This window comes from Prunus persica, chromosome G1, assembly GCF_000346465.2.
Source record: "Prunus persica cultivar Lovell chromosome G1, Prunus_persica_NCBIv2, whole genome shotgun sequence".
NCBI classification, from domain to species: domain Eukaryota; kingdom Viridiplantae; phylum Streptophyta; class Magnoliopsida; order Rosales; family Rosaceae; genus Prunus; species Prunus persica.
In genome coordinates this window covers 13,810,701-13,834,941 of record NC_034009.1, presented here as the reverse complement: position 1 = coordinate 13,834,941, position 24,241 = coordinate 13,810,701, and the positions used below count along the sequence as shown (strand labels likewise).

General features: G+C 38.8%; 2 protein-coding genes across 2 annotated transcripts; both read left to right on the top strand.

Moving 5' to 3' along the window:
- LOC18787817 (crocetin glucosyltransferase, chloroplastic) lies at positions 1-2,070 on the top strand. Its single transcript, XM_007221257.2, has one exon. It carries the CDS (start codon positions 339-341, stop codon positions 1,761-1,763), a length of 1,425 nt encoding a protein of 474 aa, XP_007221319.1. The 5' UTR covers positions 1-338; the 3' UTR covers positions 1,764-2,070.
- On the top strand, positions 11,129-13,263 carry LOC18787857 (crocetin glucosyltransferase, chloroplastic). Its single transcript, XM_007221219.2, has one exon. It carries the CDS (start codon positions 11,509-11,511, stop codon positions 12,931-12,933), a length of 1,425 nt encoding a protein of 474 aa, XP_007221281.1. The 5' UTR covers positions 11,129-11,508; the 3' UTR covers positions 12,934-13,263.

Sequence of the window (24,241 nt, the reverse complement as noted above, 5' to 3'; positions counted from 1 at the left end):
TGTCGAAAATGTATGTTTTGAACTTGATGACATTTTTGAAAATGATACATAAGACATGCATGCAACGCCCACAAATTGCAAATCACACAAATAACCACGTCATCTCTCTTCTCATCAGCGTTTTCAATTCGTCAGTACAGACGTCACTTTTCTCTCCCCAATCCTCTATTTAAGTCTCCACATTCTCTCCCTCCCAAAACAATTTCACTTCATTCAGCTAAGCCGACACACAAACACCCAATATTGTCTTCAGAGAAAAAAACAAGAATAAAAAATCCCCAATATTGTCCCAACAACTCCAAGCTCTGCCGCGAGCCTCCACTACCGCAACGACCGCCATGGTGCAACACCGGTTCCTCCTCCTGACATTTCCGGCCCAAGGCCACATCAACCCTTCCCTCCAGTTCGCAAAGCATCTCATCCGCACTACCGGGGCACATGTCACGTATGTCACGTGCCTCTCTGCCCATCGCCGCCTAGGGAATGGCTCAACTCCTCATGGCTTGACCTATTCGCTCTTCTCTGACGGTTACGACAATGGATTCAAAGATGGCGATGATTACGACCACTACATGTCGGAGCTTAGGCGTCGCGGTGCACAAGCCATCACCGACCTTATTGTGTCTAGTGCAAAGGAGGGCCGCCCCTACACTTGCCTAATCTACACAATACTTCTCCCTTGGGCCGCGGTGGTGGCCCGTGAGCTCCACCTCCCATCCGTTCTCGTGTGGATTCAGCCAGCCACTGTTTTCGACATCTACTACTATTATTTTAGCGGTTACAAAGACCTCATCCAGAACAGTACTAGTGCTACTCATACCAATGGCGCTTTATGTTCAATAGAATTACCAGGATTGCCACAATCCCTCACCAGCCGCGACCTTCCCTCTTTCATGGTGGATTCAAATCTGTACAGTTTCGCGCTTCTCTTGTTTGAAGAGCAATTTGAGGTGTTCGAGAGAGAAACCAAGCCCATCATTCTGGTGAACACGTTCGATGCGCTGGAGTCAGAGGCCTTGAAAGCAATTGACAAGTACAATCTGATTGGAATCGGGCCATTGATTCCATCGTCTCTCTTGGACGGCAAGGATCCATCCGACAAGTCATTCCGCGGTGATCTTTTCCAAAAATCAGAGGACTCTTCGTACATCAAGTGGCTGAACTCGAGGCCCGAAGGGTCCGTGGTTTACGTGTCGTTTGGAAGCATGTCCGTTCTGTCGAAGCCCCAAATGGAGGAAATCGCGAAAGGGTTGCTGGACAGCGGGCGGCCGTTCTTGTGGGTGATTAGAGAAAAAGAAGAAAGCAAAGGACAAGATAAGGAGGCTGATAAGGAGGAAGAGAAACTGAGCTGCAGAGAGGAGTTGGAAGAGCTTGGGAAGATAGTGCCATGGTGTAGCCAAGTGGAGGTTTTGTCAAGCCCTTCATTGGGTTGTTTCGTGACACATTGCGGGTGGAATTCAAGCTTGGAGAGCCTGGTTTCCGGGGTGCCTGTGGTGGCTTTTCCTCAGTGGACGGACCAAGGGACCAATGCCAAGTTGATTGAGGACACGTGGAAGACTGGTGTTAGGGTGACACCAAATGATGAGGGTATTGTTGTAGGTGAGGAGCTCAAGAGGTGCTTAGAATTGGTCATGGGAAGTGGGGAGATTGGTGAAGAGTTGAGAAGAAATGCTAAGAAATGGAAGGGTTTGGCAAGAGAGGCTGTGAGTGAAGGTGGCTCTTCTGATAGGAATCTAAAGGCTTTCTTGGATCAGATAGAATGAGAAAAACAAAATGAAGAAAAAAGACAAAATTATGGTATGGCTAAGATGGAAGGATATGGTATTGCGAGATCCTAGTTTAATTATGATATTTATTTTCTTGTTTATTAGGATTATATTTCTTTCCTTTTTGTACAGATATTGTGTAATTAGGTTTTTATCTTGTTTTCTAGTTTGACCCTACTAGGGTTACATCCTTGTACTATAAATACCTTCTTTTGGAGAATAAAATATAACCTGAAAAATATTGTACCCATATTGTTTGACTTGGCATCAGAGCCAACTTTTATGGAGACCTGTGTATTGTGTCCACCTGTGTTCTATCCTCTTTTTTTTTTTCTCTACCTGTGCAGTGTGCGCCCTCCTAGGTTTGTGTGTTGTGTTGTCGTGTTCGTGCCTTTACTGTGTTCGTGCCATTCCTGTGTTCGTGCATCTGCCGTATTTGTGCAATTGCTGTGTTCTGCTGTATACTCTGCTGTGTTCGTGCCTGTCTTCTTGCATCTGCCGTATTTGTGCATCTGCTGTGTTCCGTTGTATACTTTGCCTTAATCTGTTGAGTTTCTGCTGCAATCATGGGTGATAACTTCATTGTTGGTGCTGTTGCTGCTGCATCTGCAAATTTGTGTGTTTCTGATTCTATTCCAGATACTGGCTCTAATACTTGGATAATTGACACTGGTGCTTCTGATCATATGACTTATGATGCTAAATTTTTTGATGAGTTGTCTAGTAACACCCGTGACCCATACATAACTAGTGCTAATGGCTTGCCCTCTCCAATCACTGGTGAGGGCACAATCTCTCTCACTCCTACTCTGTCCTTATCTCGTGCGTTACTAGTTTCCAATATCCATTGTAACTTGTTATCTGTTGGTTGATTACTTGATACACTTAATGCTTCTGCTACTTTCTATCCTACGCATTGCTCTTTTCAGGATCTCAAGACTCACGAGAAGATTGGGCATGGTAAACGGATAGGGGGGTTATATTATTTGACATTGCCTTCTACACCAGTTTGTGCTCATGTCGTTAATACTGTTCAAAGTTGCAGTGACAAAGACAAACAACAAATTTGGTTATGGCATCGTCGCTTGGGACACCCGTCATTTGGCTACCTTAAGAGTCTGTTTCCATCTTTTTTCCGCTCTTGTGATGAGTTCAGTTTTAAGTATGAGACGTGTATTTTGGCCACGAGTCATCACACTGTATTTCCTTTGAGTGTCAGTAAAGCTGCAAAGCCTTTTGATTTAGTGCATTCTGATGTGTGGGGTCCGGCACGCTTTACTTCGAACGAATTTCGTTGGTTCGTCACATTTATTGATGATTGTACCTGACTCACTTGGGTTTTCTTGCTGAAAATAAACATGATGTTGCTTCCATCCTTCCAGAGTTCTGTACTATGGTGTCTACTCAGTTTCATGCTCGAGTCAAAGTATTCTGGACTGATAACGGAGGCGAATATGTGAATAACACTTTGTCATCTTTCTTCCTTGCTCAAGGTATTATTCACCAAACGACAACCCCATTTACTCCTCAGCAGAATAGTGTGTCTAAACGCAAGAATCGTCACTTACTTAAAGTTGCCCGCTCTCTTATGTTGGACATGTCTGTTCCCCATCATCTTCGGGGGCATGTTGTTTTATCTGCTGCATATTTGATTAATCGTACTCCTAGCCGGGTTCTTGATTTCAAGACTCCACATGATGTGTTTGGTGACCATGTTTCCCTTGTCTCAATCTCCAAGTTACCCCCTAAAGTTTTTAGGTGTGTTGCCTATGTTCATGTCTACTCTCATCAACGAGGTAAACTTGATCCTTGTGCTCTGCGATGTGTTTTTATTGGTTACTCTTCTACTCAGAAAGGTTATAAGTGCTATTATCCACCTACCCAGAAGGTGCATGTTACTTTGGACGTGACTTTCCATGAAGAAGTGCCCTATTATGTCTCTCCTTCCCTTCTAATTTAGGAGGAGAGTGGGAGCGAATTGTAGAGTCTTGGATTGGAGAATGATGTGTTTGAAGATACTGCTTTCAGGAAGGAAACGACTTGTCGCACTGAAGCAAATGATCGGTCGCCCATATATGAAGATGAAACTTGTGGTCCCTGTGAAGAAATGACTGATCGCCTTTTAGAACTCGACTAGTCGCCCATATCTGAAAAAGAAGCAGGTGCTCTTGGTGTCGAAACGACCGGTCACACTGAAGCAAGTGACCAGTCGCCTGTATCTGAAAATAATGACAGTGATTCTTGTATGGATGAGGTTGATGCAATACCCCCCTCTGCCCTGCCAGTGCCCCAATCTACTCGTGATAGTGAATCAAGTGAGGTAATTTCTAATGATCTATCTCTGTCAACTTATTAGTTACCCCAACGAACCACTCGTGAGAAATCTAAGGTACAATATTCTCCTGATATACATGCCAAGTCTAAATATTCCATTAGACATTGTGTGTCAACTCATCGTTTGTCTAAGTCGTATGCATCATGTTTGTGTCAATTATCTAGTGTATGTGTGCCAACTATGCTGCATGATGCTTTATCTAACCCCAAATTGATGGATGCCATGAATGTTGAAATGGATGCCTTGAACAAGAATAAAACATGGGATTTAGTTCCTTTGCCCCGAGGGAAGAAAACTGTTGGATGCAGATGGGTTTTTACTTTGAAGCATAAAGCTGATGGTTCCATGACCGTTACAAGGCTAGATTGGTAGCAAAGGGTTATACTCAGACCTATGGAGTTGATTATTTGGAGACCTTTGCTTCAGTAGCAAAGCTCAATACTGTGCGTGTAATATTGTCCCTGGCTGCTAACCACGATTAGCCCTTATTACAATTCGATGTCAAAAATGTGTTTCTACATGGTGACCTTAAGGAGGAGATTTACATGGATCTCCCTCTTGGTATTCCTATAACCTCAAAGGAGGGTGTTGTGTGTAAGCTGTGGAAGTCTTTATATGGATTGTAGCAGTCTCCAAGAGCGTAGTTTGAGAGATTTGCAACATCTATGAAGAAATTTGGGTATGTACAGAGTAACTTTAATTTACATTAACTGCCGTTCAAACTCTGATCAAAGGCGTTTTATTTCCTGTTCACGCCATCAAAATCATTTTTAACAACTATGGGTAAACAATTGGGTCGTGGTTAGGGTTTGTTACGACGGTGTGTAATAAAATTGTGTCATGTTAAATTATTCAGACTTCAGTGTTTTAAAAAAAGCGTCGTCTAACGTTGTCCAAGTGGCTTTTTTTCATTATTTAAACATCGGTTATCACAAGAAGCAGCCATAGAATAACTTTAACTAGGTAGTTTTTACCTGCGTGGCAATGTCGAATATTTTATAAGCGTCGATTGTTCTACACATGGGTCGTGGTTAATACATTTTACGTCAGCTACGATATAATTCTTTACATGCAATGCTCTTTAGACGTCTGTTCTTTTCTGTAAGCGTCGTCTAAGATCGTCGTTTTCTTGTTATTGCTTTTTTATAGATTTTAGACGTCAGTTTTTTTTATTTAGTAAACGTTGTTTATATTAACCATGACGGTTTCGACATTTTACATGACAATATTTTTTCAAATAGAGACGTGGGTAACTTTTTTTACGTCATCATGTATGTAGTTCTTGACATGTAACACGCTTTAGACGTCCCTATTTTCCTAAAATCATCATCTAAGGCTGTCGAAGTTTTTCCTTTTTGCTATTTATATAGTAATTAGACATCGGTTTTTATTTTGGTATGACGTTGTATGTCTTAACGATGACCTTTTTTGCCGTTGTTGTTTTATGTATCAAACGATGGCGGTCGATTTCTCGACGGTTTAAAAACCTTCTAGACAACGGTGGATTCTCGTTGTCCATTCCAATTTTTGTAGTAGTGGATTTTCTAATGGTTTAATTACTTTGAATTGATTGCCCAATTTGTTTCGATTTATAAGTTTGAGAAGATGTTTGTACTTGTTTTGATTTAAATGTAATTCATTTATGTTTTTCAATTACTGAACTATTTGTCAAAAGAAAATCAAAGTTTGAGTTAGTGGTTAAATTATAGTTTGGTAGCATATATTGAGAAATAGTATAGATGATGAGGATATTATACAACGATTTCAAAATATGAAAACTTGTCAAGGACAATTATGATTGTAATGAATATCCAATATGATTATATATATATGTGATATATACGATGTTTTGGTATGTATTGTGAGTTCAAATTTTTAATTGTTTATATTTTGTGAGAGGACTCCACAAACAAGAAATCCTGAATCCCTATAATTTAATGTTGCTTTGTTTTATGCGTAGTTTAAACTTTTAATTTAACTATTTTTTTATTTTATTTTTTATAGAGAGCTCCTAAAATAACTTTTGTGTATTTTTAGATACCTTAAAAATAGGGAGAATGATTGTAGATGCTCTAAGCAGTACACTCCACAAAATTTTTAGAGAACTTTAGTCATTGTACTTCTGATTATAAAAATTGATTAGGAAGATTTTAGTTTTGATTATGAACTTTTTATCAATTTACTACAAATTTATATTTTCAACAAAGAATAATGAAGCGAATAATTTATCTTTAAAACCTACTAATTAGAGCATCTACAATGGACTTACTAAACCACCTCCTTAGATAAAATTTAGGGAGGAATTGAGGAAACCCATCTCCAACCATTCTCCATATCCAACTTTTAAAATAAGGAGACCTCTAGTGGCTCCCTATAATTAAATGTTGCTTTACTTTAATGCTAATTATTTATTATTATTATTTTATATGAAGAGGGAGCATTTATGATAAATTAAAAAAAGAAATAATTCATTTATGATTTTCTAAACTAGGGAGCGTGGTTGGAGTTGAAATTTTATAAACAGTTCTTAAAATAGCTTTCTATTGTTTTTAGCTAAATTTTAACTAAAAAATAAAGAGCGTGATTGTGGATACTCTTATAAATTAAATAGTGTTTGCTGGAATATGATTTGGAGGGGGCAGTTTTGTTTTCTATTTGTTATGGATGTAATGGTACTCTTTTTCTTTAACTGAAATTTTTTTTATTAGAAATTTTATGGTGATGTTTTAACAAGGCCACTATTTTGACATCTAGATGGTACTATTTGATTTTTTTTTAGCATCCACGAGGTATTATCTAGCTATTTCAGTTTGTACACAACACTACATAATGCGATTTAGTAAAATCAGTGGCGGAACCAGGATTTCACATTAAAGGGGGTTCTTCACAAAACTTGTCTTCTCTTCATACATTAATTATTATTAATTTCATATTTTAAATTGGTTAAATACTAATTTCATCATCTACACTATTAAAGACTTAAAAATTAATCATTTATATTCCAACCGAGAAAATAAATGGAAAAAAAAAAGTTCATAAAGCACAATATTAAGGTACCCAATTTTCATCTTCATGAGGAAAATAAAAAATTCACAAAGCTTTAAACAAAAGAGGAAGAGAAAAAAAGGTTAAAACTTTAGGAGTTTATATTGCAAATATCATTAACTAGCCTAGAAGATTTAAGGTAGAGCATGAAATTTTATGGTTTATTTGTAGACAAAAAGAACCTAATATATTATTTTATTTTAGGGTAAATATCCTAAAACTAATCTAATATATTATAATATTATATATCATGTATAATATACAAATAAAAGAGATAAAAATGGAGTGGAGGCCTGGGACCACACTGGTCCTATGCTAGCTCCGCCCTTGGTAAAATACAGGCCTAATGCAAGTCGGCATATCGGATCTAACTTCTTCTTTTTTTGGATCGAAGTTCCAATTCATTGCAAACCCCTAAAAGGACAGAGAACAGTACAAACAAATCCGAACAAAAACACCGACCATAAAACTAACAGGAAACAAACATGAACACTAGCTAAAACCAATACAGCATAGCATGAAGATCATTTTCCCGAGCCAAAAACTAAAACGTCAACAGCGAACAAAAAGAATTTAGCCCACATTCAGCATAAAGCCTACATTAAACATAAAATACATAAAATAAAACACAGGAAACCTAGCTGCCACAACCAATGTGAAACTCCGAGTGGCCACCTGCAAAGAGAAACTCAGCAATTGTAGATGGACAAACCACCAATCACCACCAAGAAGAACCAAACACCAGTAAGTTAGCAAACCAAGCCAAACATCCCTCAAAACATAGCCCACCCGAGATTTACTAACAGATCCAGAATTAACCCAACCAATACATCCAAAAGACTGCATCCAGCAAAAAAAGAACGAGAAAACCCATTCCACAGCCAAGGGAAAAGAACCAAGGACCTAGAAGGAGGTGGTGCAAGCACCCGAGCTAAAGCTTTACACACCTTCCAATAAATACGTGCCAAACCGTGTTTAAAATTTACAGCGACAAACCAAGGATAAGGCCAGATCAAAGGGGAGGTGAAGGAATCCAGATGAGCCATCAATTTTGGGTCAGTGTGGAGCAGGACATGTAGGGTAAAGATGGTGGTGATAGGGGAAATCATGCCCATAGTATTCATCCCACCAAATTGGAAAAAGGGTGAGAAGGAGATAAGTGTGATTCAATGAGGAAGACGGAGGAAGAGTAGGGGAGGGGAGGAGGGGCAGACCACCTCCCCCACAACATGCGACATTGAAGGGGTTGGGGGTTTTTGTTTCTCTGCTAAGGCTAGAGAGCTTGTTAGTATGAAATTGTGTTGGCATTTCCTAGAACTTAGTATTGGTTTGGAAGTGTCATTTAACTGTAGGGTTGAAGCAAAATCGCTATCTCTGATTTCTAAAAACTGTAGGATTGAAATAGCTAAGCAACCCCCAAATTCCAGAATTGTGACTTAACAAGTATGAGCTATTTGATCTGAAGGGTAAGACATGTCATTTTTCATGCACTCATAATTGGAACATTTTTTGGAATCTAATATGATTTTATTTCCTTGATCTTCCTTAATTTTAATCAATTAGAATCCATTTAGGAGTGCATCTCATTTAGGCATATTTTGCAATATCTTTTTATTTACTCTTTGTTTCTCTTATCCATGATTTGTTACTTATCTTTTAAAGTAATTTACTTGCAAATTAAGTTTTAACCAAATCACGTTATTAAAGGTGTTGAGATATTCTTGGTAGTTGACGAAAGAATATTAGGACTCCTTTAATGGTGGGATTATCATAAATTTTCTTTATTTAGGTTTTCACTTTCCTATTGTTTTGGGCTTCATGTGTGATCATCATTAGAATAGGAAAATATCTTTTTGATTTTATTCAATTCGTGCAAATCATGTAATTTGGTTTTGATTAGGAAACATATCTTTGGTTAGCCTTCAATGAAATTGCTTGTTTTTTGGATGTGGACTTTTCTTTCTAGAAAAGAAAAAGTTATATAAAATAAGGCTTGATGTTTTTCTTCTTGTATAGCTTTTGAACTATAATTTTGGGTGCTTAAACGTTTAAGAAAGCTGCATTTTTATTTGAGATAAATCATCAAGTATTCCATGTTTACTTGGTAATTTATCAAACACTCTCATCATTCATATTGCATTCATTTGCATTGTTCAGTGACTCATACGGTTGAGGGCATCAAGACTGTGGTGACAGTTTTCCTCTGGCTAGCTTGAAGCAATCGTGACCAATATTATGTTCAACACAAGGAGTGTCGAAAATCATCCCGTGATAGAACTTGAGTTACGAAGAAGTCGGTAAACATTATTTAGAATGTGTCTAGGATAAGTGTGTGAGTACTTCTTGTAATCTTCGTTCTATAGTGGATTTGTGTTGGACTGAGGAGTCCCATGGATTTTCCCCAGAGGTGGGGTTTTACCACTTAAAATAATTATTTGCATGTTCTTTTATTTTATGCTCAGCACGTTTCAGGATTGATAAGCCATATCAATTTTGCTACCGAAATTTATTTTTTATTTATTGATTATAATCTTAAATTGGGCTATTCACCATCTTCTAGACATTTTTTGTCATCCTACAAGTAATTTCAGAGCTTTTTTAGCATTGCTGGTAAGGGAGTCTTAGACAAGCCAATAGTGAAAAAAATTACCGGATCTAACTAGGCAACCATAGCATGTGTATTTTTAAGTATATTGTCATCGTGAGTTCATTACTTGTCCCTCTGACCACATCACACCTACTAGTCCATGTTGTGTTCTATTGAACTTTATGAGAAACTAAAAATGACACATGCACGAACGCAAGAACACATGTGACGACACCAAGAAAGTTAGAAATTAGAAATAAAGGGAGATGATATGAAATAGGATCAACTATTCCTCTTAATTAATTTAATTTTAAATTTTTATGTTATTGAATTACAAATTTTAATGTGAATTCAAATGCGAAATCAAGCATTCATGTTGGGATAGGTTTTTTATTGTACGTATTTTTTGGTGGAAAAAACAAATATTTATTCTACGTATTTTTTTTTATTCTACGTATTATGCGAAATCAAGCATAAAAAGCATTCATGTAGACTAATTATTTTACTAGGCTTTTTTATTTGTGGAACAAACAAATTTTTCTAGTGGAAAGCAGCAAAATCCAATTTGGCATACAAAATGGGAATAACTTGGCAAATAGAACACTTGCATGTGCATTCATCAGTTTGTTGTCACTAACTTTGCATCTCCCTCCGTCAGACCTTGTCAGACCTACTAGTCCATGCTACGTTCTTTTGAGCTTTGATGAAAAATTGAAAACGAATACATGCATATGCCTGAAGACAAGAACACAAATTATTAATCATAATATCCTTCTCATCTGATTACAAATTAGGAATTTAAAGAATAGTTTACCACAAATCTAATCTAGTGGAAGAGACTAGTAGTAAAATACAATTTTCTTTTGAAAAACAAACTAAAACAGCATTTTGTGTCATTTCGTAATGAATATTTAACTACAATTATTTGGTTTATTTTGTAGGATTCACATCATACCAGTTTTTCTCTTATTCAGATGTTTAGACGTTATTATGTTAACGTCACTGTAAATAGGGAGAAAGGAAAAAAAAGATAGTAAAAAATATATGGCTTCCGAATGATAATAACATCTAGACGTTCACATAAGAGAAAATATAATATATTGTACTATGCTATACATGTGACAAGATAACATGTGTAAATTACGCTATTGAGAGTTATATTGTTTTTCATACAAGCAAAATCAAAGATTTTGAACTTCTCCAATACATAATTTGAGTAAAAATACAAAATCCTAAATATTACAAAATAATTTAATAAAACACAATTCAATCCAATCCAGAGTATCAATTTAATAATAAACTGACAAATCATATACTACTTTGCATGTTTATATTAATCAGTTTTGTGATCATGAATTTATGTACTACTCGTCTCTCTCGCCATCTCAGATATATTTTGGACTTAATGAAAAATTTGAAAATGATATATACAAAAGACATGCATGCGGACAAGGCCCACAAATTGCGAATCACACAAATAACCATGTCATTTCTCTTGTCATTAGCGTTTTCAATTCGTCACCACAGACGTCACTTCTCTCTCCCCAATCCCTTATTTTTTTATTTTTTTATTTTGGACAAACCCCAATCCCTTATTTAAGTCTCCACATTCTCTACCTCTCACAGTATTATCCCACAACAATTTCACTTCATTCAGCTAAGCCCACACAAAAACACCCAATATCGTCTTCAGACCAGAAAGAAAAAAAAAGCCCCCAATATTGTCCCAACAACTCCACGCTCTGCCGCGCGCCACCACTACCGCAGCGACCACCATGGTGCAACACCGGTTCCTCCTCGTGACATTTCCGGCCCAAGGCCATATCAACCCTTCCCTCCAGTTCGCAAAGCATCTTGTCCGCACTACTGGGGCACATGTCACGTATGTCACGAGCCTCTCTGCCCAGAGCCGCATAGGGAATGGCTCAACTCCTCATGGCTTGACCTATTCGCTCTACTCTGACGGCTACGACAATGGATTCAAAGATGGCGATGATATCGACCACTACATGTCAGAGCTTAGACGTTGCGGTGCACAAGCCATCACTGACCTTATTGTGTCTAGTGCAAAGGAGGGCCGCCCCTACACTTGCCTAATCTACACAATACTTCTCCCTTGGGCCGCTGAAGCGGCGCGTGAGCTCCACCTCCCATCCGTGCTCGTGTGGATTCAGCCAGCCACTGTTTTTGACATCTACTACTATTATTTTAGCGGTTACAAAGACCTCATCCGGAAGAATACTTGTACTACTCATCCTAATGGCGCTTTATGTTCAATAGAATTACCAGGACTGCCGCTATCCCTCGCCAGCCGTGACCTTCCCTCTTTCATGGTAGGTTCAAATCCGTACGGTTTCGCGCTTCCCTTGTTTGAAGAGCAATTTGAGCTGCTCGAGAGAGAAACCAAGCCCATCATTCTGGTGAACACGTTCGATGCGCTGGAGCCAGAGGCCTTGAAAGCAATTGACAAGTACAATCTGATTGGAATCGGGCCATTGATTCCATCGGCTTTCTTGGACGGCAAGGATCCATCTGACAAGTCATTCCCCGGCGATCGTTTCCAAAAATCAGAGGACTCTTCGTACATCGAGTGGCTGAACTCAAGGCCGGAAGGGTCCGTGGTTTACGTGTCGTTTGGAAGCATTTCCGTTCTGTCGAAGCCCCAGATGGAGGAAATCGCGAAAGGATTGCTGGACAGCGGGCGCCCGTTCTTGTGGGTGATTAGAGAAAAAGAAGGAAGCAATGGACGAGATAAGGAGGCTGAGAAGGAGGAAGAGAAACTGAGCTGCAGAGAGGAGTTGGAAGAGCTTGGGAAGATAGTGCCATGGTGTAGCCAAGTGGAGGTTTTGTCAAGCCCTTCGTTGGGTTGTTTCGTGACACATTGCGGGTGGAATTCAAGCTTGGAGAGCCTGGTTTCTGGGGTGCCTGTGGTGGCGTTTCCTCAGTGGACGGACCAAGGGACCAATGCCAAGTTGATTGAGGACACATGGAAGACTGGAGTTAGGGTGACACCAAATGATGAGGGGATTGTGGCAGGTGAGGAGCTCAAGAGATGCTTAGAATTGGTCATGGGAAGTGGGGAAATTGGTGAAGAGTTGAGAAGAAATGCTAAGAAATGGAAAGGTTTGGCAAGAGAGGCTGTGAGTGAAGGTGGGTCTTCTGATAGGAATCTGAAGGCTTTCTTGGATCAGATAGAATGAGACAAACAAAATGAAGAAAGACAAAATTATGGTATGGCTAAGATGGAAGGGATATGGTCTGAAATTAATGAATGGTTGTGAATGATTTGTGTCTTGGTTTGGTAGCTGGCTGTTTAGAACTTTAGACTGTGATTGTCTTGTCATTGTCAATGTAAAACCCAACCGGTCGACTTTAGTAAACTGTCTTGTCAGCTTGCATATACAATTAAATGAACTTTTTTTTTCCTTTAAAAATCTGTAATTGTCAAAGTACAGGAAGGAAGGGAGAAAATTTACACACACATTTGTACTATAATGGTTTGAATTTGAACATGGAATTATTTGGGAACACACCAAAAACTTATGCCGATTCAAATATCTCATTGGTCTGTAGTTTTTACTATATTCCTTGCGCATTGTGCTTTTACATGTTCTAATTGGGCACTACCAAAAATCTTAGGAGCTCCGTTTGGAGTTGCCGTGCTTTTAAAAGAAACAACTTATTTTTAAAATTCTGAATGAAAAGGGGTTTTGATAAGTCAAGACAAAAGTGCTTTTTTTCAAAATTGTGGGTCACTGGCAACAGTTTTTAAAAGCAGTTGAGATGTGCTGTGGATGGAAGCATGCAAAGCTCTTTAATGAATGTTTCAATATTCACGTATTGTCCTCATTTATTTTATAAAATGATGTGATTTATCCTCTTCATTTTTCACGATTGGATCTTAGTTTTATAGTCTAAAATATCAATAATATCAATAATATTGACGAAATATAATTTTTTGAATCTCGGATATTTCGGAACGTATCCATACACATATCGTATAAATATCGATGTAGATAATTTCGCTCACATTTAAGCAATATTTTGTCAAAATATCAATATAATAGGGAAAAAAAACACAAAGAACACACGGGAAGAGGATTCCAACCCTTGCCATTTAACTCCTCCAATGCCTTAACTACCATGTTGCTTATGTTTTTGTGATAATATGCTAAAATATGTATATTTATATTGTTTTGTTTTGAACTGTTTTTACAAAAATTAGATTTTCACATGAGAGTGTGAGTTTTTGACCTTTCATTTTGGGATGGAATCGAGCAGCTCATGGAAAGAATTCGAGACCTAATCTTCAAATGATTTTGCTTATAGACAACGTCAACCAATCTCAGATCTATATGGGTGACATGTTAACAATTACATGGAAAACTATTTTGGGGATTTATCATCTGATGATAACCCACAATACACTCACTCCACACATAGAGATGATGAAGATATTGAAATTTTTTGAACCTCACACTCACTCATGTATCTTACCATGCAATGTATAAAGTGTAAAATATTGTAGTAAATGATTATGGTTCTTTAATTAATTACTACATATTTTCTACACTCACAGTGTTTGTCAGCTCACCATATAATCAACTTAAATCAGTTAAACCCATCATGCAATGAATTTCCTTCCCTTTTTTTAATGATAAACTAATAGATAATTAACTAAATAAACATCCTCCAATGTTTCAATAAAAATTTTCAAGTTTTGCTTACAATTTCCATGATTTTTATTTAATTTTTATCAATAGCAATAATATCCCGATATTTTCATCAAAATTTCTGCGTTTTTGGACTACCGATATTTCCGATATCATCAAAATTTTGTAGCTCTGTCTTTCCACTCTCATCTCTCCCAATTATTTTTTCGACATTTCAACAAACCCAACCCACCATACATACTCACAAACCCAACCCAATCCAACCCAGCACTAGCACTCACCCAGATTTGTTTTCTGGCATTAATTATTGAGCCGAGGAGATCTTGAGGTGAGGCGCGATTGTTGGAGAGGCGGTGACTGGAGGCTGACGGGACAGAGGGCAAAGGGTGTTTTTTTTAATGTTAGGATAGGGGAGAAAGAGATAGACTGGAGAGGGGATGATGAAATTAGGGTGTTTTTTTAATTTTAGGCAAGCCTCCTCCTCCTCCTCCTCCTCATCTTCTGCCTTCCAATCTCCTATGAATCTTAATGGAACTGCATTTGTATAATTCGGGTGTTGTTTAAAAAATAAAATATAAAAAAATTAGAAAAGGATATGGGGGAGGATAGTGTTGAAGTTTTGGATTACTGAGGAAGCTAGAAAGGTACAGGGAAGAGTGAGCTCAGAAGAGAAAATAGAGAAAAATGGGAAAGTTCTCTGGTACGATCTGCAGAACCAAATGCAGAGAACACACCTTTTGTATTCATTCTCATTCTCTCATTACATCAGCCAATCACCACCATTCTATTACAAGAGCCAATGTGAATGTGACACATGGTAGTACAAAGGCTAAAAGCCGTTGGAAACTAACTGACTGCTTTACACCTTACACTTGGCATATGAGCTCAAGTCACTTAACTAACATAATGCTTAATGAAGCTAGAAAGAAAAACAGACTAAGTAAATTACTAACTAACAAGAAATTAGCTAGTCAATTTACATTTCAACACTCCCTTCTAAAGTGCTAGCTAAATCTGTCCTTGGGAAGAGCCTTGGTAAAGATGTCAGCTATTGTTCTTCACCTTTGCAGTAAACCAAATCAATTTCACCATTTTGAATTGCATCTCTGATAAAATGAAACTTCCTACGAATATGCTTACTTCTTTGGTGAAAAACTGGATTTTTAGACATGGCTATGGCTGAAGTGTTGTCACAAAACACAGTTGTTGCAGTAGTCTGTTCTTCCCCAAAATCTTCAAGAACAAACCTGAGCCAAATGGCTTGTGATGTAGCATCTGCTGCACTCACATACTCTGCTTCTGCTATTGAAAGAGCCACACTATGTTGTTTGACTGATGCCCACGAAAAGGCACCACTTCCAAAAGAAAATGCATATCCAGAAGTGCTTTTCATATCTTCCTCAGATCCACTCTAGTCTGTAACACCCCGACCCCAAATTTCCCCAAAATTTTACCCTTATTTAATTATTTAAGGGTATTTTAGTCATATTTTTCACCGGAGAGAGTTTGGGACCGTGACTGGTAGTTTTGGATAGGTCGTACTGAGACGAGTTCATAGACACGTAGTGGGCTCGAATCGGAGTTGTAACGAGAGAGATATGGTCAAAAGAAGCTCAGTGGCATAATCGTAAATATTTTAAAATGAGATTTTTTATAAAATCTGGTTTTCTCTCTCTCTCTCTCTCTCTCTCTCTCTCTCTCCCGCGACTTCTCTCTCTCTCCCGTCGACTCTCCCTCTCTCTCTCCTCGTATCTCCGGCCAACCGACCACGGCTGTGGGCGGGGCCGGTACCAAAACGACCGGGACAACGTCCCCTTCCTTCCCCGACCGTTCCCCGTCGGCGACGCGGCCTGTGCTGGCCGGAAAATGCAGAAAACCGACGGAAACCCACCGAAATTTCAACGCTGTCGATCTCCCTCCTCCGGCCACCAATTCTGTTGACCCAGGTATGGATTTTGAACCTCTCGAGCTGCTCTAGCTGCCTGTTGGGTGGGTTTTGATCGATTTGATCTCTAGATCACTCGATTTTCGAATTGAAAATCGGCCGAAACTTCGGCCGCCGTGATCCGCCATTTCCGGCCACTTTTTGGGGTAGGTCCAAGAACAAAAGTGGCTCCAAATAGGGTGTTATACCTAGGGTAGGAGTTTGGAGCCGTGGTTTTGAGATTTTCCGGCGAAGCGTTATCGCTTTGGGCACCCACGCGCTGTCGGCACGTCGGCACTGTAGAAAAAGTAGCGATGTGTTCCGATGAGATCCTTAAGTTGTCACGAGTGCGTAGGATTTCGCGGATCTCAATTCGGACGTCGTTTGACTATCGAACGGATAATCGCATAGTGTGCGTTATCCGGGTTCGATAGGTTGGGACCGTTGGATGGTCCTAAATTTAATATATGTTAATCTAGGTATTTCTAGGATCGTGTAGGAATTTACGGATCGTGAATCGGAGCCCCGGATATTCCGAATAATAATTTTAAAGTTTATATTTTATATTAACCGTCAGATCGTGCGATCGTGAGAAATCCGACCGTTCGATCTGAACCAAACTTGCAGGACAAGTGTCCTATACCTGGTAGAACCCATAGAGACTTTCGGATTGGAAATTGGAGGTCGTGGGTTCTGCAAGTCCGGTTGACCAAGGTTAGAGTAGTTTGACCGTTGGTTGACCGTGAGTCTCCCGGAGTAATCTCACCTTTCTAAGGGGGGGATTATCGGGAGCTAGACTATTGTGGAGGGTTACACAATATTAGAATTAATTTATATAACTATAATTATATAAGGTTGTACAAGGGTACAACAGAGCTTAGAGTGTCAGTTTGGAGTGCTATACGCACTACTTTAGGTACCTCCTCGGATGTTGGATTCACTACAAGCATCACCAAGTGAAAGTTAGGTCTCACGTGGCGTAGGTTATCCGGCGTGTCGACAGACCCCATACGTGGCGTTGGTTGTACCTGCGTATGGGGAGATTTGTGATGTGATATTGAGGTCCCGCGTGGCGTAGGTTATCCGGCGTTGGGACATGCCCCATACGTGGCGTTGGTTGTACCGGCGTATGGGGAGATATGTGATATGATGTGCAGGTCTCACGTGGCGTAGGTTATCCGGCGTTGAGACAGACCCCATACGTGGCTTTGGTTGTACCGGCGTATGGGGAGATATTATGATAGTATGACATGGTCGCACGTGGCATAGGTTATCCGGCGTGTTGACAGGCCCCATACGTGGCGTTGGTTGTACCGGCGTATGGGGAGGATATGTGAAATACAGGGAAATGAAATAAGGTATCGCCGATGTGTGAAATTGGGTTTTAGGGAAGAATTACGTGTGGCTTGATCCCTCAAGGAGGGTACGTAGGCAGCCTAAGGTTATTAGGTGCAGCCGCAGACTAAATGTTAGTCATAATCGGTATTTGAATTGCTTGGTAGTTGATTAAGAATTATTGGAAGGCCGAAGGCCATTTGTGTGAATTGCATGAAATTATATTGTGCATGCTGCCAGTTGGGAATATTAAATGCGTTTTCATGCAGGTATAAATTTTGGGAAATGTCCAAATTATATGGGAGACTCTGCCGAAATTTCGGCAGGAAGTCTCGATTTTTAGTAAGTGGGCCTGGCATCGGGGTGATGTCAGGAATTCCAAAGGGTTCGTCTTGGATTTTGAGAAAATTCGGGGCGGGTCCTTTCAAGTCACTGTCACAATATCTTACTAAAAATGCAGATTTTCCAGTCACATGCTCAATTCCATAATCAATTGTGCCTTGTATGTACCTTAGAACTCTTTTGCAGCTCCATAGTGCAGCTTAGAAGGACTGTGCGTGAACCTTGCAAGCAGACTAGCTGAGAACATAATATCTGGTCTGGTTGCAGTTAGATATAGTAGGCTTCCAACAATTTTCCTGTACAAACTTTCATCTGCAGCTTCACTTCCATCCTCTCTTTGCAATTTATCAGTGGCAACCAATGGAGTGCACACTGATTTGCAATCCTTGAGGCCAAATTTATCCAAGAGAGTAAAGGCATACTTTTTCTGATGTATAAAAATACTCCTTTCAGTTTGAGTTATCCCCATTCCAACAAAGTGGTGAAGTAATCCCAAATCTGACATTTCATACTTGCACATCATCTCTGTTTTAAACTCTTCCATCATTCTTGTACTACTCCCTGTGTATACTATATCATCTACATAGATTGATACTATCAAGACACCAATTCCTTCTTTTGTTTCTCACATATAGAGTTGCTTCACTTGAGCTTCTATGAAAACCACAGTGAATGAGATATGTATCAATCTTACTATACCAGGCCCTTGGTGCTTGTTTTAGACCATAAAGAGCCTTTCTTAATCTATACACTTTATCTTCAGCCTCTTCAACCACAAAACCATCCGGTTGATCCACATATACTTCCTTTTCAAGTACACCATTCAAAAATGCTGATTTAACATCCAATTGCTACAGCTTCTAACCTTTTTGTGCAGCCAGTGCAATGAGTGTTCTAATGGTGTCTAACCTTGCCACGGGTGCAAAGGTTTCATTGAAATCAACCTCTGGTTTCTATGTGTAACCTTTGGCTACAAGCCTTGCTTTGTGCATTTTAATGGAGCCATCAAGGTTTAGCTTGGTTTTGTAGACCCACTTCACTCCAACAATCGGTTTGTTGCTTGGTCTATCAACTAACTCCCAAGTTGAATTCTTCTCTATCATCAACATTTCTTCTATCATAGCCTTTTTCCAGGCTTCATCCTTAACAGCTTCAGTAAAGTTTTCAGGTTCAATGATGCTCATCTTGCATTGAGCATACACTTCATCCAAACTTTTCCATTTCCTTGGAGTATGGTCATAAGTTTCAGAAGTTGAAACTGGTGAAACAGGTGGAACTAAATTCATAGTTGCTTGCAGGTCACTAACAGCTTGTGTTCTCAGAAGAGATTGCACAGACTGAGGTGAGTCACTTGCTTCTGAATCAAACTCAAATGTTATTGAGCTTTTGTTATCATTCCAAGGAATTGTAACCTCCACTTGTACTGCCTCATTTGATTCCCAATCCCATATGGCTTTCTCATAAAAAATAACACTCCTAGACAGTTCAATCTTTTGAGTTCTCAAATTGAGTACTCTATATCCTTTTTCACAAATTCCATAGCCTACAAATACTCCATTCTCACCAGTTTCCTCTAGTTTGTGCCTTTTCTGTGAAGGGATGTGAATGTAGTGTAGAAAGCCAAAGATTCTCAAGTGTTTGACACCTGGTTTCCTTCCACTAAACTTCTCAAATGGAGCTGTATTATCCAGAGCACTTGTTGGACTTCTATTTTGCAGATATACAGCTGTATTGACAGCTTCTGCCCAAAATTTCAAAGGAATTTTCTTCTCATGCATCATTGTTCTTGCCATGTCCATCATAGTACGATTCTTTCTCTCTACAACTCCATTCTGTTGCGGAGAGTAGGCTATAGTCAGTTGCCTTTCTAATCCCATCTCTTCACAAAAGTTTGATAATTCCAATGATGTATATTCTCCACCTCTATCACTTCTTAGCTTCTTAATTTGATAACCACTTTGCAGCTCAACCATGTTTTTGAACCTTTTGAATATGTTGAATGCTTGAGACTTACGCTGTACGAAAAACATCCAACACATTCTAGTGTGGTCATCAATGAAGGTGAGAAAGTATCTATTCCCTCCAAGAGTGATAGTCTGTATTGGACCACAGATGTCAGAGTGTATCAGTTCTAAGGGCTGTGATGCTTTCCAAACTTTCTCCTTGTCAAAAGGTTCTCTATGACCTTTTCTTGTAGCACAGCCAGAGCACACATGCTTTGTGACTTGTAATCTAGGCAGACCTTGCACTATTTCTTTGTCTTGCAGGAGCATCAAACTACTATAGTTTAGATGTCCATACCTCTTATGCCACAGCCAAGATGACTCCTCAACTGTTACTTTATTAGCCATAGAAGGTTTGACATATTCTAGGCTTAAAGGAAAACATCTATTTCCCTTCATTGATACACTTGCAATCAAATCCTGCATCTGCCTATCCCCATAAATATCAACCACATTATCACCAAAGACAAGCCAATATCCATGTTCTACCATTTGACCTACACTTAACAGGTTCTCATCCAAACCAGGGACAATCATAACTTCCTTAATGTATCTAGTCACACCCTGCATTTCTATGACCAAAGTGCCTTTGCCAGTTGACTGTACCAAATCACCAGTACCCATTTTGACTCTACATTTCACATTCTTATCAATGTTCACAAGCAAAGACTCATGTGAGGTCATATAATTACTACATGCACTGTCAACATACCACATATTCATATTCTTTCCAATAGTAGCAGAATGACATGCATAAAACATTGTTGCAGGTTCAGTTAGTTGATTAGCAATATTTGCTACTTTTTCTAGTCTTGTTTGCTTGATCACAGTCCTTAATGTAGTGCCCAAATCGATTGCAACCATAGCATTTTGGCTTCCCTTTAAACCAACACTCTCCATAGTGTAGTTTATCACAATGCTTGCATTTTCCCTTAGTTTGTTCTTATTTTTCCCCTTGTTCATGCTTTCCTCCTTGGTTGACATTATTTTGAGATTTTGGATCCCATTTCTTACCCGTCGATTTCCAATTCTTCTTTGATTTGTTATTACCAAAACTAGAATTTGACTGAGATCCTTTTTGGTTTATGCTCATGCTGCTGAAGGCTTTCTCAGTGGTGCTCTCAGCATGTTTATCAAGCCGTTGAGCAAACCTCCTCAATGCAGCAAGCACTTCTTGTACCTCAATAGTCTCAATATCCTTCGTTTGTTCAATCACATAACAGACAGGATCAAACTCTTTAGTGAAGTTTTTGAACTAACCTTCCTTTGGATAGATCTTCCCCATATCCCTTCATTTGATTCACTAACTCAAGCAAACGAGTGAGATACACAGACAAGGTTTCATCATCCTTCATTCTTGTGTATTCAAAATCTCGACGCAGACCCTGTAGCTTAATAGATCTCACTTGCTTATCACCATGAAACTCTTGATGTAGAACATCCCAAGCACTTTTTGAGGTTTCTTCATTTGAGATTCTGGGGAAAATGTCATCTGAGACAGCTCCTTGGATAATACCAAGTGTCTTAGCATCCTTCATTAACAAAGACACCTTCTCTGACTCCGGTGACCCTTCTTCATCAACCTTCTTCCCTTTTGATTCTGAAATCCCAAGACCCTTTTCAACTAGATCCCAGATTCCATGCAACTTAAAAATAGTTCTCATTCGGATCTTCTAAAATTCATAGTTATCACCATTGAATATTGGAGCCCGAAGATCACTACCACCTGACCCAGTCATTTGAGACCGGAATCGATGAACTGAGTCGGAAATTTCTCGTTGGATTTTCCAAGCTTAGCTCACACAGCTTCAAAGCCCACTATCCAGTTCCAACCTTCGCTGCTAATACCATGTTGAAGTTTTGGATTACTGAGGGAGCTAGAAAGGTATAGGGAAGAGTGAGCTCAAAAGAGAAAATAGAGAAAATTGGGAAAGTTCTCTGGTATGATCTGCAGAACCAAATGCAGAGATCACACCTTTTGTATTCATTCTCATTCTCTCATTACATCAGCCAATCACCACCATTCTATTACAAGAGCCAATGTGAATGTGACACATGGCAGTACAAAGGCTAAGAGCCGTTGGAAACTAACTGACTACTTTACACCCTACACTTGGCATATGAGCTCAAGTCACTTAACTAACATAATGCTTAATGAAGCTAGAAAGAAAAATAGACTAAATAAGTTACTAACTAACAAGAAATTAGCTAGTAAATTTACATTTCAACAGATAGGGGATGATGAAATTCAATGTGCAAAGTCACTACCAAGCATCTCTTGGTCGTGATGGGTGGGGTTGGGTTTAAATGTACAAGAAATATTTCATTCCATCCCTCCAAAAAGAAAAATAGTTTTTAACAAGATCAGTGCTTTACCCTAATTTCTTCACACCCCCTCCTAAATACAAATACACAGAAACAGCCCTAACTCTTGAAGAGCTAGTAAACTTGGTAACAGACAGCAAGTCACAGCAGTCTGGATCTCCCTTGAAGTAATAGTCGGTTTCTTGTTGTACCTTGCGAGGGTCGAAGATTCCTGAGCAAGCTTCTCAAAACCCAAATATATCATTGATGGAGCTGTTCATGATACCCATGGCCTTGCTGGAGATCCTAATATCACACAACTCAATCTCTTGTTCTTTTCTTGATTAGCATCTGTTAATTAACAAAACAGCAAAAACAAGATTACCATAAGACCATTACCTATAAAATTAAATTTCTTGAGAACCTGTCAGATGTACCTGCAAAACTGCAAAACTGAAAATTTAGAGAACAATAAAAAAAACCTTAACAATACAAATCGAGTTTTTATTTGTATATTACAAACCTTTACTTTGTTCTTTCTTTCGCTCTCTTGGACACACCAAGGGAATATTGCAAGGCAATATTAAGAAGAAATAGGTAAAAAAATATTACGAAGAATGAAAACAATAAGAAAGAATGATTTCAGAACTAGACAAGATAAAAATGAAGGAAGACAAAGAAGAACAAGAAGGAAAGGGAAAAATGGAAATGAGTGTGGCATAGGAAGAAGGGAAGGAGAGAAATAGGGGAAATGGGTGCATTGGTATTGCCAGTGGCGGATCCAGAATTCTTAGGTCATGGGATCATAATGTAAAAGCTTCGAATCTTTTTTTAAACAAAAATAACATTGAAAAAAATCAATGATAACACTTTCAACTAATCAAAACACAAAATCTACTTTCCATTGTTAGAAAAGACTTGGACTGAATTTTTTCTAGCCAAGTCAAGTTGTTCTCTCTGTTACAATAAACAACAAGAACAAGTACACTGAAAGAATGAACTTCACATGGAAGAGTTTTGATCAAATTAGCATATCATCATTGTGATGGACCTTCTTTTTAAAAAAGCCTGGCTCAAATGACTTAGTTTTGAAGCCAGGTCATTAAAAAAAGTTGAGAAGCCTGGAAAATGATGTCGTTTTCCAGGCAATTTAAAAACAAAAGAGCCTAGCCTCGCAGCACTGCTGCATACAAGGCCTTCGTGGCACCTCATGGGTCCCACCACTAGCAAAGGACCTCCATACCTATTTCTATGACTGCCATGGGGTTGTTTGACCCCATTGTGGCTCCACCACGGGGTATTGCAGAATTAGGCTTTACATATCTCTTTTTTATCGCCTATAAAAGTAACAAAATTAATAGGGGCGCTTTATACGTCTGCCCCTGTTACTTTAATACAGCTAAATCAATATTTCCATTCCTAATAAAAATTAATAGAGGCAGATGCATAATTTTGCCCCTAATGCTCACTTTGTTAGTACTGTGATAATTTTCACTTTATTACCCTAAAGTTTACCGGGTTTTAGCCTTTAGTACATGAAGTTTTGTTCATCTTAGTCACATACACAAAGTTGATTTTTCTACCACTTTCATACACATCATCAATCTTTAATTTAATGGTGGTGAGGAGATGGTAGGGTGCTAGGGTTTCAAGGAAGAAGATGACGACAGCTTATTTAATTTTTTAAAATTTCTTTTTTTAATTAATAATGTTTTCTTATTAATTTAATGAATAATTTTTTTAAAATAATATTGTCCAACCACGTGGCACCATATGAGTGGGTCTAGATGACATATTTATTGCCACATTAGCAGTTAACAGACGTAGAAAGAATGAAGGTAGGTTTGAAAGTGGTAGGAAAATCAATTGTGTATGTGACTGAGATGAAAAAAATTTCATGTACTAAAGACTGAAACTCGATGAAGTG